At 50.9% G+C, this 14,421-nt stretch overlaps 1 protein-coding gene across 1 annotated transcript; it reads left to right on the top strand.

Annotated features, from left to right (window-relative positions):
- Positions 1 to 3,027: 3,027 nt before the first annotated feature.
- On the top strand, positions 3,028 to 14,104 carry IVD (isovaleryl-CoA dehydrogenase). Its single transcript, XM_082736281.1, has 12 exons — positions 3,028 to 3,487; positions 4,638 to 4,727; positions 4,980 to 5,031; positions 6,916 to 7,085; positions 7,517 to 7,610; positions 7,822 to 7,958; positions 9,667 to 9,763; positions 11,385 to 11,478; positions 11,972 to 12,053; positions 12,564 to 12,668; positions 12,746 to 12,818; positions 13,469 to 14,104. The coding sequence occupies exons 1-12, from the start codon at positions 3,335 to 3,337 to the stop codon at positions 13,600 to 13,602; spliced, it is 1,281 nt and encodes a 426-aa protein (XP_082592407.1). The 5' UTR covers positions 3,028 to 3,334; the 3' UTR covers positions 13,603 to 14,104.
- Positions 14,105 to 14,421: the final 317 nt, after the last annotated feature.

The raw sequence follows: 14,421 nt of genomic DNA, 5'->3' as shown, positions 1-14,421 counted from the left end.
AGAGCTGGTCTTCTGAGGGTGTCTGCTGTTTGTGGCAGTAGATGCCTGACTCTATCCTCCAGCTGTGTGTCACTAGCTACCTGTGCCCTCTCTATATTCCTGAGCCTGGTTCTCTTCTGTTCTTTGCATAGCCAATCCAGGGCCTGGCCCCATGGATCCCTAGTTAGCTAAAGTCCATGGTAGGCTTCCCTCTGGTTTACCAAAGGCAGAGCTCTATTTCATTTCTTAGTTGATCTAGGCAGACTTTGGCTATCTTCCGTGTTTTTCTGCATCTCCCAATTTCTATACTAACCCCACCCCCCTCCACTCTTGAGCATTGAGACTGCCACACAACCAGGCCAAGGAACACCCCCACCCTGACTTTAGGGCTAAATTTCTTTGCCTTCACACACACATTCACACAGTTGGTACATAAATAGTTACATAACTCACCAGTCAAAAGGGCTGAATATTTTCTTCTACCCATTTTCAGCATGTTTATAGTTTAAAAGATTATTTACCCAAATGAATGTATAATTGGCATTTCTGCCCCCCCCCCAAGTTCTACTTCCTTCTTGGAAAGAGAGCGGGAGAACTCAGCTGTGGGATCCTCACCTCCTTGTCAGGCCGCCCTAGTTAACACCTAGGAACGTAACTTCCTCAATGCCTATGACTCCTCTAACCCAGCGCCGAAACCCTGTTCGCTGGTGGCCAGCCAAGGGCCTTTGCCTCACCAGCTCTCCTCTGTGCTCCTTTGCCTTTTCTGTTGCTTCCTCCTACCTTTGTTGCTCCATCTGCCTCTCGTACTCGTGGAGGTGTTCGGGATGATTCATCTGTTCCGTAGGCTGGATGAACTCATGTTAGGAGAAACTCAGCAGACAGTAACTCATACTCTCCAATCTGCTGGGTGCTCTAGGAAACTTTAATAGAGAATGGCATTCTTAACTTCAAAGATGCTTACCATCTATTTGGGAAAACTTGTATATGTAGGTTACGTGTAAGTGAAATAACAAACAGCAACACTTTACTAACTGGGTTCTGTGGCATAGGTGTGTACTCTAGTAGTTCACTATGGGCTAGTTTGGTTGGGGAGGGCTTCAGGAGGAGGCAGACCAGAGACTGAAGGAAGAGTAACATCTGGAGAGGCTAGCTAGAAAGTGGAGGACATTCCAGATCAGTGAACCTGTGGAGGTTCAGGCAGAGAAGCAAGGTCAGGTCACAGGCAGCTCCGCTTCCTTTCCCCCCACCTCACCCTCTGCGTATCTTCCACCTGGCTATTCCTGAGTTACAGCCTGAGCAGTAAATAAAATGTTTCTCTGAGTCTGTAAACTGTGCCAGCCAATTATAAACCCAAGCAGGGGGCTGTCATTGGAACCTTCAGGGAGAAAATCAAAGTATGAAATGCTGAAGGAAAGAATAAAGAGCTGAAGGGATATCCAGATGAGTCTTGGGGAAGTGAGTTAGGCAACTGGGCTTATGCAGAGGTTCAAGGTAAGAGGAGATGTCTGTCACTTAACTGACCATTTGTACTCTGCCATCCATGGGGCCTATACCCATGATTCCTTGCTGTATTTCTCAGGTAATCCTCATTACTATCACAAGGTAAGCACCATTACCTCTTTATGCAGCTGGGGAAAGAGACTCACAGATGTTAGGTTAATTTACCCAGGGTCAAACACCAGCTCCACTAAAAAGTAAAACTAAGGAGAGACCTGATCTGAAGACAGTCGCCTAACTGGCTGAGCCACCCAGGCACCCTGAGAACTCCAAATTGACTGGTTTAAAATTCTATTCTCGGGAAAAATTGAAACTGCAAATAGGTTTTGATTTGCTGCTCTGGGGGCAAGTGATTCCACCTTGGGCCTAAGGCTTCCTTTTTAGCACTCCTAACAGCCTTGCTGTATGGGTGGTATTCATTTCATTTCAGCCTTTCATCCCAAGACTCAGGGCATTCAACTACCTGAAAAGACCGGTTCAGGGCATTAGCCCACCACATTAGAGGGGGAAAATAGCGAAGGGGGTTAGAGGCTTAATTCCATCTCGCTTCCCCTGTTAAGTAACAAAAATTCAACTGAGTCCATTTTAAAGATTTAATTGGCTTTATTAAACAATTCATGACTCTGGCAGCATCCCATTTAGCAAATAGAAAGGAACTCCAAAGAGGCTCAGAAAAGGAAAGGTTTTTATTTTTTTAAACATTTTATTTATCTGTCAGAGAGAGCACGCACAGGCAGGCAAAGGCGGAGAGAGAAGCAGTCTCTCTGCCAAACAAGGAGCCAGATGTGGGACTCGATCCCAGCACTCTGGGATCATGACCTGAGCTAAAAGCAGATGCTTAACTGACTGAGCCACTCTGGCATTCTAAAGGAAAGATTTTTAAAGGTAGCAAAGGAACCGAAAAAGGAAATTATGAGAAAAAATTGATTGTTTCAGGCAAGATCCATCCTAAGAGGTACACAAGGAGGGGGTGTCCATCAATAAATTTCCCAGTGCTGACCGGCAAATCCCATGTTGAGTGGTTAGAGGTTACATTCCTGGGGCGGGGGCAGTGGGGGAGTGAAACTACAGTAAGGTAGTTAAGTCTCAGTTTACTGATTCAGAGCCTTAAGTGGCTCCACTGTGGCTCTGTGTTTTTCTTTTTAATACTCGTGATACACTACTCTTGCTTTTCTGTTCCTTCATTCCCCTCCCCCAACCCTGTTTTTAAAAAAGCCCTGATACTCTTCTTGTACGTTGAATAATTTGCAAGATAGTAACTCGTTCGCATAAAACTCCAAAATCACTCAACCCTATTACATAATAAAGCAAGTTTTAATGGCTTCTAACAGTGTGCACAACAGAGCCAGCGCTCCCTACCCAATCTTAGACATCCCAGATAGGCTTTTAACAATTTATTTCCAAGCACTGGACATCTGGAAAGTTTTCCCAGGCTGTTTTAACATTTTCTTTCCCGCAGATATAGACCTCTGTAGTTAGGGACTGCTACCTCAAAGCAAGGGAGATACAACTCCTAGACTCCCAAGACACCTTTCTCGCTCCTCTACTTAGTAAGGTCTCCACATAGGGATGACTCCCGCAAAGTCTCCCAAGAGCGCCAACCAGCCCCGCGGTGGGGACCCGGGATCAACTCTTCACCGCTGATTGGCTGATGTGGTGACCAAAGGCAGCGCGGCCTTCAGCCTGCCGCGGAGGGTGATAGGCTGCTGGAGACCCACCCCCTCGCCCATTGGGTGGGGCAACAAAGCCCGGGATTGGTGGAGCCCAGGAGGCGGGTCGCCGCTGCTGGCGCTGGAGCTGGCGCTGCAGCTGCGGCTCGGGCTCCGGTTTCCTCTTCCTATTCGCGTGCAAGGCCGCGATGGCGACTTCGGCTTGGCTTCTGGGACGGCGTGCGGTGAGTTGGAGGCTGCGGTCGCCGCGGGCGCAGCTCGCTAGCCTCGTGTCCCAGCGGGCCCACTCCCTCTTGCCCGTGGACGATGCGATCAACGGGCTAAGCGAGGAGCAGAAACAGGTAAGGAACCTCATCCCCTTTCAGGCCCCAAGGCCTCCTGGCCAGGCCGCATCGCCCTGCTCGGAGGTCGCTCAGACGCTCCTCTGCCCGGCGCCCACTCAGCCGCGGCAGTCGGAGGGCGGGGGACGGGCGCGGGTCGCAGCCTCCCCGCTGTGGAAACAGCAAAGCCTAGCTGCTGAGTTAGATAAGGAGTCGGAGATCGGAAGGCTCCTGGAAGGCTGATGGTATTCTGGTGGAGGTTTGATGGTGTTTTGGCTGGGACACTGGCATGTAGTAAAAAGCCCTCTTTCTGAAGTCCAGTTACACCTGAACACTGTCTTAAGACTATGGTTCTCAAGCCTGCTTAATAAGAATCACCAGGGAATCTTTTTTGAATACTCAGCTCCGGGGGCTTTGAAGTGCACTGTCTAATCTGCTATAAGTTCTTGAACACAGTTGCGTCCAAAGCACAAAGTTGAACAAAACACGAAATTGCATTTCAGGTGAGCCTGAACTAGAGCCTTCCTGGAAGATGACTGTTCCCTTTGAGATGTTGGCAGAGTTCCCCAGGAGCCTGTCTCCTGGCTATTAAGCCAATGTCTAAGGCTCCAGGAATTACAAAATCCATTTGCGTTTGCAGGCAGCAGATAGAGGTTTGAATCCCCTTCCACAGAAAGGGTTCAGCCCTTGCTCTCAAACTAGTCAGCCAAGAGTTTCAAATCTCTTTCAGTAATCCTTTGTAACCAAAGTCTAGGGGAACAGAAAGCCTGGCACGTGCCAAAAACTGAAGAGGGTATGGCTAGAACAGTGAATGGGCTGAGAAGGATACTGAAGAAGGCTTGAAGAGTCAGTAGGGGTCAGCTCATGCAGGGCCTTAGAGACATGAGTAAGGAGCTTGCCTTCTAGGTACAATGAAAAGCCATGAAATGATTTTATGTACAGGAGTGACATTTTAAAAATACTCAAGCTGTCTAGGCTGAGGACCTTAAAAGAGATGAAGATCATCTCTGAGGAAGTATAAACTGTTATGATCTCTAAGTTTCGATCTGATGCCGGTTGGTGGGGTTACTTGTGGCCTGTTTTCCCCAGTGTGTCCTCAGTAGTGGAGATGCTGTTCTTAGTGGCAGCAAGGGACTGTCTCAGTGGCATCTGTCCACCTCTCTCCCTCTAGCTTCGTCAGACCATGGCTAAGTTTCTTCAGGAGCATCTAGCCCCCCAGGCCCAGGAGATTGATCATATCAATGAATTCAAGAACCTTCGAGTGAGTCATGATGCCTGTGCTGGGGGGAGTTGGCTGGGAGTGGGGCCAAGCAGCAAGGGGGCAGTTTAGGGGCTGGGCTGGGTCGGGAATTGTGCGCTTCCTGGAAGAGCTCACAGTCTTCTGGTAAATAAAACCTCCCTAACAGTGCAGCCCCTTCATGTGAAGCATCTGAGTCTCGTTCCAGATGTGCCAGATGCCTGTGACTGACTTCCTTCTCAGAGCTCACTGCACTTCACTTTTTTCTGTTGGCAGGAGTTTTGGAAGCAGCTGGGAAACCTGGGGGTCTTGGGTATTACCGCCCCTGGTGAGTATAGTTTCCTTCCCTAATGAGAACTTTTCTTGCATGCCCTTTAACACCATTTCCAAAAGAAACAGGAAAGGAGGGGAAAGTTTGTGCTCAAAGAACCCAGCACTTTCTCTTGGACCTGAGAATGCATCCATTGACTGTCAGCCCAAGGAGGAGTATACAGTTTAAGCAGTAACATCCAGAAGGCAAAGGGATGAGGCCTGTGTGGTTCACTGACTCAGAATTACTTAGACTCTTGAACTCTGCATGTTTAATAAGTTCCCCCAGGTCCCCCAAGTGATTTGAGTTTAGAAAACTCCATTATCATGCAACTGTCTTGTACTTCAGTCTTTTTTTTTTTTAATTTTATTTACTTATTTGACAGAGAGAGATCACAAGTAGGCAGAGAGAGAGGGGGAAGCAGACTCCCTGCTGAGTAGAGAGCCTGATGTGGGGCTCAAGTTTGTGTTTGCTGTAAATTCTGGGATCATGACTTGAGGTGAAGGCTTAACCCACTCAGAGGCTTAACCCACTGAGCCACCCAGGCGCCCTGCACGTCAGTCTAAACCATCTCCCTAATTCCTAAACTCTGCCCTACTAGTAGCCTCTAGGCAGGACTGCTCAGGACAGGTATGTTCCTGTTGGGACCACCTATGTCCTCTCCCCACAGCTGACTTGCAGTGCCCAGTAAATAAACCAGCCTGTGGCCTCACCTGCCAAAGCCTGAACAGTGCACAATACCTCAGCTTGTAGTGTTAGAACAGAGGTGGAACACAGTGTTCTTACATCTTCCCTCACCACTTGGAGACGGTTGCAGGGATTCGAGCTGATTCCAGAGTCATAAAATGAAAAGACTTAAAAATGTAGACCACCTTAAGTAAAGTGGTAGAGGGAACGCCACTGGGAACTCCCAAACCAGACTGTGTTTGGAGGTTTATGAGCCCTCAAAGAAAGCCAGTTCTGGTAAATTCTAGTTTCCACCAGGGTTGTCCTGGTGGCTCTTTCCGGTGCCTCCCGCCTGTGGGCTTACCTTCCTAGAGTTGCAGGGGTTGGGCTCTCCTTTCCCTAGAGCCTAAGATGAGCCTGACTTTTTGGTCAGAGTAAACGTGTTCCTTTCGTGGGGCTTGAACTCTTAACCTCAAGATCAAGAGTTGCATGTTCTACTGACTGAACCATCTAGACAATCCCGTGTGCGGAGAGTCTTACCAGGGTTTGCCCAAAGAGCAAGCCTAGGGGTGGGAGGTCATAATACCAGATGAGTCAGGTACTTTGATTTTGGATCTGTTGCCAAGGAAAAATTGGCGAGGAATTCTGAAATTCACCATTTGTGGCACTCCAGTCCCCCATTACTTATCTTGCCTTTTTTTTTTTAAAGACGTAATTGACATATACTATTGTATCAAATAACATGTTGATTTGATAGTCAAATCACCTATGCTATGCTAGTCCAAACACCTATGCTATGAAAATCTCACCTTACTCAGGCCTTTCGCACATGGCATCCTTTGTTTACTGTCCATTCTTAGTGCTCTGACCCTCCTTCTTTGTGTTTCTTGGTTAATCCAGGTTGCCCTTTATTTATTCATCTGCTCATGCACTTCCGTGGCTTTCTGAACAGTGGGTGCGCAGGCTCTCTTGTCTTACGTAGAGGTCTTTCCAGAATAACCCAGGCATTTGCAACGACTGCTTTCTGAACCACCTCAGCTGACCAGAGGCAGCAGGCAAAGCCAGTTCCATGAGCTGGTAAAGCAGGGCCCACGGTGTCAGCCTACCGACCTTGCTAGAGGGTAACTTGTAGTAGGAGCTACAAGGGTGTTTCTTTGCTGCTGGTAAACATTCCTGTGACTGCCCCAATGTAATCTGGGCTGCCTTTTCCATTCCCCTGCCGATCCCAATTCCCAGTTCAGTATGGCGGCTCTGGCCTGGGCTACCTGGAACAAGTGCTGGTGATGGAGGAGATATCCCGAGCGTCTGGAGCAGTGGGGCTCAGTTACGGGGCTCACTCCAACCTGTGCCTCAACCAAATTGTGCGCAATGGAAATGAGGCCCAGAAGGAAAAGTACCTCCCCAAGGTGAGGAGATGAGGAGGGAGAAACCCTGAGGCATCCTCCTGGGTTGGCAAGGGTCAGTCAGACTTGCTGTCTACAACATGCTGCCCTCAAGCAGGAGCATCTAGCCCCCCAAAGGGTCATGGACTTGCTTTAGAAAAATTCACTCAGAAGAATTAAAAATAGGACCAGAACTCCTGAGTCACTCACAGGATGTCATTTGTGGAGCATTTGAAGAAATGTAAAACTGGGACTCGCTTCCCTTGCAGAGGGAATGGGAAAGGGGAGAGATTTTCAGTCGTATAGGTAGTGGACTTCTCTTCCAGGACTTTACCAGTACCTGGTCTGAGAGATGTCTGAAGGGGTATCACATGAGCGGGTGAGAAGCAGTGTCGTGAGCTCCCGTAGGGAACGGACATCTGAAGTCATAACCGGCCTTTGTGGTTTCCTTACAGCTGATCAGCGGTGAATACATCGGAGCCTTGGCCATGAGTGAGCCCAATGCTGGCTCTGATGTTGTCTCCATGAAGCTAAAAGCAGAAAAGAAAGGTGAGGCTCTCTTGACTTGGGAGCTTCTGGAAAGGGAGCTGAAATGCACAGAGGGACAGCCCTTCTCAGGGTGAGGGAGGGGGTGGCCTCTGCTGGCTTCCCAGAACTATTTCCCAAAGGGGGCACCTTCCTGCCCAGCAGTAGGTCCATGAAGTGACTGGTTGGGATGGGCCAACACGGCTTGAGCAAGTAGCCAACTTCTTATCCTTAGGTGATCACTACATCCTGAATGGGAACAAGTTCTGGATCACCAATGGCCCTGATGCTGACATCCTTATTATCTACGCCAAGACAGATCCCGCTGCCGTGCCAGCCTCTCGGGGCATCACGGCCTTTATTGTGGAAAAGGTGAGTGGAGGGCAGTGCATGCCAGGAGGCTATTATCTCCTGAAGTCAGTACTACAGAAGGCTCTCTCCTGCTGGTCATAGACACAATCAGTGTGTGCTAGGCCAAGGCTCCGGAGAGGGCGGGGAGGGTGGAGATAGAAGAGCTGACTGCAAGGAGAAGGGCCACATTGGAGCCCAAGAAGGATGAGTCAGATCTGAGCATGATTGAGCCACACAGAAAGGTCCAGGAAGATGAGGACTAGAAGGAAGCAACTCGATCTGATGACCACAGTGTCCCTGCCAGCCTTGGGGAGAGTGGCTGTGGAGAACAAGCAAGTTCTGAACATGTGAACAGCTTCGGGGGTGGCCAGGTGGTGGATGAAGGCTGCAGCGAAGCAAGAGGGAGATGGAGCAGGAGTTGGAATGAAAAGGCGGACATTTGAGTTTGTTTTCAAGAATGGGAGAAAATTGGGGCACCTGGGTGGCTCAGTGGGTTAAAGCCTCTGCTTTCAGCTCGGGTCATGGTTCCGGGGTCCTTGGGATCGAGCCCTGCATCGGGCTCTCTGCTCAGCAGGGAGCCTGCTTCCCTCTCTCTCTATCTACTCTCTGCCTACTTGTGATCTCTGTCTGTCAAATAAATAAATAAAATCTTAAAAAAAAAAAAATGTGAGAAAACTGGGGCACCTGGGTGGCTCAGTGGGTTAAAACCTCTGCCTTCAGCTCAGGTCATAATCCCAGGGTCCTGGGTTCGAGCCCCGCATTGGGCTCTGCTCAGCAGGGAGCCTGCCTTCTCCTCTCTCTCTGCCAGCTTCTCTGCCTACTTGTGATCTCTGTTGAATAAATAAATAAAATCTTTAAAAAAAAAAAGAAAAAGAATGGGAGAAAACTGAGAGATTTATTTGGTAGAGAGATAATTATTTGGTAGAGAGAAAGGAATATAGGAGAGGGAAAAATTGAGGTGTGTGGGAGCAAGTGAGCCAAACCCAACAGTAAGCCGTGGGAAAGGTAGGGCTGGATTACAGGTGATGGTGGAGAAGCCGCCTGAGTCATGACTGTGCAGCATGAGGGCTGGGAACCGTGGGGGTTAGGAGGCTGAGAGAGAATTCCGGGAATTAAGTGTCCTGAAGGTTTGCAATACCCTCTATAGAAAGAGGGACCTAAGACCAGAGGAAAGAAAAGAAGGTAGCCCAAAGAGTCTGGCAGAGATTGGAAATCTCATGGTCATGTGGTACGACCCGCATTAGCCTGCCCGGCCATATACTTTGCCAGTCATTTGGCAATGCAGACTGCATCTGGTTAGCCTCAGGCCAAAGTACATAGATGGCTGAATTTGATCCTGGGGGGGACTCAGATACAGATGGGAGACGTTCAGAAGGAAAGGAATGGAGTTACCTGGAGAGTGTCCCAGAAGTGCTTTCCCCTGAGAAGAGGAAACAAAGCCAGCGAAGGTCAGGGGCTGCCCAGGGTGTGGGTATTTCCTTGAGAAAATACTGCTCCCATGAGAAGTGGGGAGAATGCACCTAGAGGCAGAGGAGGGTGGGGTATTAGCTGGAGCTTATAGGAGTGGGGCAGTCCTACAGAGTGGGCACCCTGGGAGCAGGAGGCAGTGTGTTGTGCAAATTCGGGACCAGATGGGAGGGTGGGCATTTCTCAAGGGTCTGCCTTTTACTAGCCGCCCTGCTTGAGGACTAGTCTGTAATTGGGGCCACCTTTTTTTCCCCCTGTAAAGGGTATGCCTGGCTTCAGCACCTCCAAGAAGCTGGACAAGCTGGGCATGAGGGGATCCAACACCTGTGAGCTAATCTTTGAAGACTGCGAGGTTCCTGGTGAGTCCCTGAGAATGGGCAAGTGCCTGTGTGACCCTTTCATAAGTTGAGAAAGTCCATCTCAGGTAAGAGAAGCTCACCATCATCAGCTTACCGATGACGTGTCTAGATGGTGTGCCTCCGTCTACTGTGCTTGCCCTTGGGCCCATACATGTGGGCCTTAGGCTGCCAGGCAGCTGTCCTTCTGGCCAGAGCTGCATGCCTGCCTGTGGCCACCATGAAGGCTCCTTTTTCTTATGTTACTAATACACTGGGTCTGGGGGGTATGCCAGTACCCGGAATAGACAGGTAGGAGGTGCCTCACCCTCTCCTGTCCTCCAGACTGCCCTGTTTGTGCATGTCCCTGAATAGCCCACGTGAGATTCATTAATGATGTGGGGGGAAAAAAAAACACCATTCAGATAAACTGATGGAAGCCAGGCTCAGTGAAGACAAGAGAATTCAACTGGAGTATTTTTGCTTTGAGGACCAGCCAGGTTTGCTCTGCACCTCAGCCATAGACCATTCCCTCTTACCCATTACCCAGGACCCCAGAACAATAGGCTTTGGTTACAAGGAGCATCTAGGGAGGCCAGATCAATGTGGATCCTTTTTGATCAGCAGGAAACAACGGCCATCATTAAGTCAGTGGTCTACGCTGTATTGAGTGTCCTACCCACACCTCCCAAGGCCTTCCAGTGCCCTGGCTTCCAGGCTAGGGAGGTAGTCAGCAGATTGCATAACTGACACTGAATGACCCATCTCTTAGACAAAAATTCCTCCAGAGACTACTTTTGTCGTGGGTGGGGGCTGGTGATACTGGAGCAGGGAGCAGACTCAACCTGGGGGACAGAGTAATTCTCAGTTTCCTTTATGGGCATGGGTAAAAAGACTAGGGAGGGGTTGGATGGCTTCTAGACCAAATTAGCTTTTCTTTGCCATTCAAAGGAGTCAAGGAAGAGAAAGGGAAAGTCTAAAGATGGGGCCTTTGTGTCTTACGAGTGGGGTGTATGTGGTAGTGTGGTGGTTGGGGAGTCCCTCTAGCAAGGTGTTTTTTTTTTTTTTTTTAAGATTTTATTTATTTGGGGCACCTGGGTGGCTCAGTGGGTTAAAGCCTCTGCCTTCAGCTCAGGTCATGATCCCAGGGTCCTGGGATCGAGCCCCACATCAGGCTCTCTGCTCTGCAGGGAGCCTGCGTCCCCCTCTCTCTTTGCCTGCCTCTCTACCTACTTGTGACTTATGTCAAATAAATAAATAAAATCTTTAAAAAAAAAATTTTATTTATTTATTTGAGAGAGAAAGCATGAGCAGAGTGTGGAGAGGGAGAGGGAGAAGCCAGACGCCCCGCTAAGCAGGAAGCTGGATGCAGGACTCAATTTCAGGGCCCCAGGTTCATGACCCAAGCCAAAGGCAGATGCTTAAACCCACTGAGCCACCCAGGCACCCTGAAACAAGCCCTACATCCAGCTGGAAGTCGTAAACTCCATGTTTGTCTCTCACTTGGAACCCTAGTCGGTGGTCAAAGGTCAGGTGACATTTTAGGGCCTGCGTGAAAGCCACGATATCAAACCTAGCAGCTTTTATACAATTGAGGAGGCTGTGGACAGCCCTCTTCCCTCTGACTGGCACTTTTTCCCGGCAGCTGCCAACATCCTGGGCCATCTAAGTAAGGGCGTCTACGTGCTGATGAGTGGGCTGGACCTGGAGCGGCTGGTGCTGGCTGGTGGGCCCCTTGGGTGAGTGTGAGGCTTTAGGGGAGCTGGGCTCTCAGCTTCCTTGGCAAGTTGTGACATCACAGCCTTCACCTTGGTGGGGGCCAATGGGACCTGCCTCCAGGGAGATGCACTTTTTCTCTTGGAAACAAAATGAACAGACCTCCTCCCGCCGCCATGTACTTTTCTTCACAATGGAGGGAGATATTATCAGATGACAGACCTAAGGCCTGAGTTGCACTTCTACTTAATTATTCAGGATGAAACAGAACACACTCAGGCACTAAGACCTCTCTGCACAGGGGTCCTGCTCCTCCATCTGGTGTCCGGGAAAGGGGCACACATCCTGGGCAGTTGGTGCAGTGACTGAGCGGGGGTGATCAGAACCCTCATGCTCCTTGTCTCCTCCCTGGGACTCCAGTTCCTCATCTTGCCAAGCCGCCTCCCCGCAAGCTCCCCACACTGGCAGTGGGGGTACAGCGAGGCGCCTCCCCAGTGTCGTCCTCTTTCCTGGCAGGCTTATGCAGGCTGTCCTCGACCACACCATTCCCTACCTACACACAAGGGAAGCCTTTGGCCAGAAGATTGGGCACTTCCAGGTGAGTGGAATTCTTCTGCTGAAATGTACTTTCTTGACAGGGTCCAGATTGTCTTTATCAAATGAGCGAACAGGGCATTCCATATCTTTTGCCACCAAAATGAGCCTGGAGGCTTGGAACGCAGGCTCTTTTGGCATGCTGCCTGGGTTGGGACCTTGTCAGGAAGTGACCCTCGTGTCCATTCACTTCCTACTTGAGATGAATGAACCTGACCTTGTAGGGCTGGTGGGGGAAGCGAGCAGGCTGTAGGCAGGCCCAGGGAAAAGAGCAGCGTTTCTGGTCATGTATCCTGGTGTGAAGTCACCTCTCAGCACGTGGGGTTCACCGTGCAGCGGCCGCTCTCTGGGCAGCTCTGTCATCTAAGGCAAGTCAGCCTCCTAGCTGTGCCCTCGCGTCCCTGGGCCTGGCTCTCAGATGGCCACTGCTGACCTGCTTTGGGTGACTAGGGGGAGTGTCTGAGAGGAACATGGCTCCGGCGTGCTGACCTGTTGACCCCCTCCTTGTGCCCAGCTGATGCAGGGGAAAATGGCCGACATGTACACCCGCCTCATGGCCTGTAGGCAGTATGTCTACAATGTCGCCAAGGCCTGTGATCAGGGCCACTGTACTGCCAAGGTAAGGGCGGGCTGTGGGGACTCCCTCCCTGTGTGGCCCCCGGCAGGGCCCTTCTGACCCCAAGCCCCCTCCCACAGGACTGCGCGGGGGTGATTCTTTACTCAGCTGAGTGCGCCACCCAGGTTGCCCTGGACGGCATTCAGTGCTTCGGTGAGTGGCCCCCACTTCCCACTCCTGACCCCAGAAAGTTTCCTCTTCACTCCTCACACTGTGTTTCGGCTGCTGCTGAGCTGCCACCTTTAAGCTCCTTCTAACTCCTGTTACTAGGAAGACATGTTAAAGCAAATGAGAAAACTGCCAGAGGCCACGAGTGGCTCATCCCATCAGCAATGCCTCTCTCTCACACTCCCTGCCTGGTCCCGTGAACACTGGGAAATGGGGAGGGAGGGATGCCTCAGAGGCTGATGGCCTTAAGAGCCCAGAATTGGGCCAGAAGGCCTGGGTTTGAACCCTAACCCTGCCACCGGCTGGCTTTATGACGCATGCAAAAGACTTACCCTTCCCTGGGTCCGGCCCCCAGTGAGCGCTGTGCAGTACCTTTCTGTCCGCCTTTCCAGGTCTACCAGTGGCAGTAGCCATCTTTGCCTGGTGTCCTCAGCAATCTGGGTGGCCTTCCAGTCCCTTGTCCCCACTCCCACAGCTAGGTGTTTCCCACAGCCTCCCCTCTCAGCTCCATTTGCTGCTTGTCTTTAATCAGCCTCTCCTCTGGCCTCTTTCTGTATACTTGGCTCTCTGTTTGCTTTCCTCACTGCCCCTCACCTCCTGTTGTCCTCTCCTCTCTGCCCGAACCCTGGCCACAGGTGCCAACGGCTACATCAACGACTTTCCCATGGGCCGCTTTCTGCGAGATGCCAAGCTGTATGAGATTGGGGCTGGGACCAGTGAGGTGAGACGGTTGATCATCGGCAGAGCCTTCAATGCAGACTTCCACTAAGCCCAAGACCCTTCGCCCCCTTTCTCAGCACCGAGAGGCCTTTCTTTGGACATAGAGATATGGCAGCTCTCCTGCTGCTTGGCAGCACTCACATCAGCCCTTGGCTTCTGCGTGAGGTCTCTACCATGGCTGACAAGTGCTGTGGGCCTCAGAGCCCGTCCCCCAGGATGCCACAAGTTGAAGGCAGACATGGGGGTTGGGGAGCAGCATTTCTAGTTAGACCTTCTGGTCTGAAGAAGCTGGAGGACATGAATGAGGGTTGTGGTGGGTGGAGGGCCTTCCTGGAAAGTGGCTTAAAATGGACTCAGCAGGAAGCATACTGGCTGTTCTGGGGCTTCTGGGAAGGCAAGAAGCCACCCTTTTTTTTGGAGGAGGAGGGGGGCTATGCCTCTTGCAAGGAACCGAGTACCCTAGAGGCATTGCCCCTCTACATGTATTTGAACATGGCAGCCTCGTCTTTCTAGGGAAAACAAACAAACAAACAAACAAACAAAAACCCAAACCTAGCCTTTGTTTCTGCTGATTTCTAGAGGCATCAGCTCTGGATAGCTGGTGAGCAGGCACCCTCTCAGCCCTGGGCCCCCCCAGGGCTTTATTCGTTAGGGCTGAAATCCCGTGGTGTTGGGGTGGAGCTCCAGGAAGAGGCAGCTCAGAACACCTGGGCCACCCAGACTCCACTACGTGGCAGAGATCTGTGTGCTTGTGAGGGATCAGCTCGGCGCCAGCCTCCATGGCAGCATCTCTGAGCCCTTCAGCCCTGCCTGGCCGCCGCCACCGTCCAGTCCTGGCCGGATGACAGCCTACAGCTGACCAGGCAGC

The sequence above is a fragment of the Mustela nivalis genome, assembly GCF_964662115.1.
Source record: "Mustela nivalis genome assembly, chromosome: 6".
Lineage (NCBI taxonomy): Eukaryota > Metazoa > Chordata > Mammalia > Carnivora > Mustelidae > Mustela > Mustela nivalis.
Note: the sequence above shows the minus strand (reverse complement) of the source record. Positions and strands in the feature narration are given on the sequence as shown.

Coding starts and splice junctions, on each gene's coding strand:
- IVD (XM_082736281.1), top strand. CDS start 3,335: ATGGCGACTTCGGCTTGGCTTCTGGGACGGCGTGCGGTGAGTTGGAGG. Junction 5,032..6,915: donor CTTGGGTATTACCGCCCCTG/GTGAGTATAGTT, acceptor CCCAATTCCCAG/TTCAGTATGGCGGCTCTGGC. Junction 7,611..7,821: donor GCTAAAAGCAGAAAAGAAAG/GTGAGGCTCTCT, acceptor TCTTATCCTTAG/GTGATCACTACATCCTGAAT.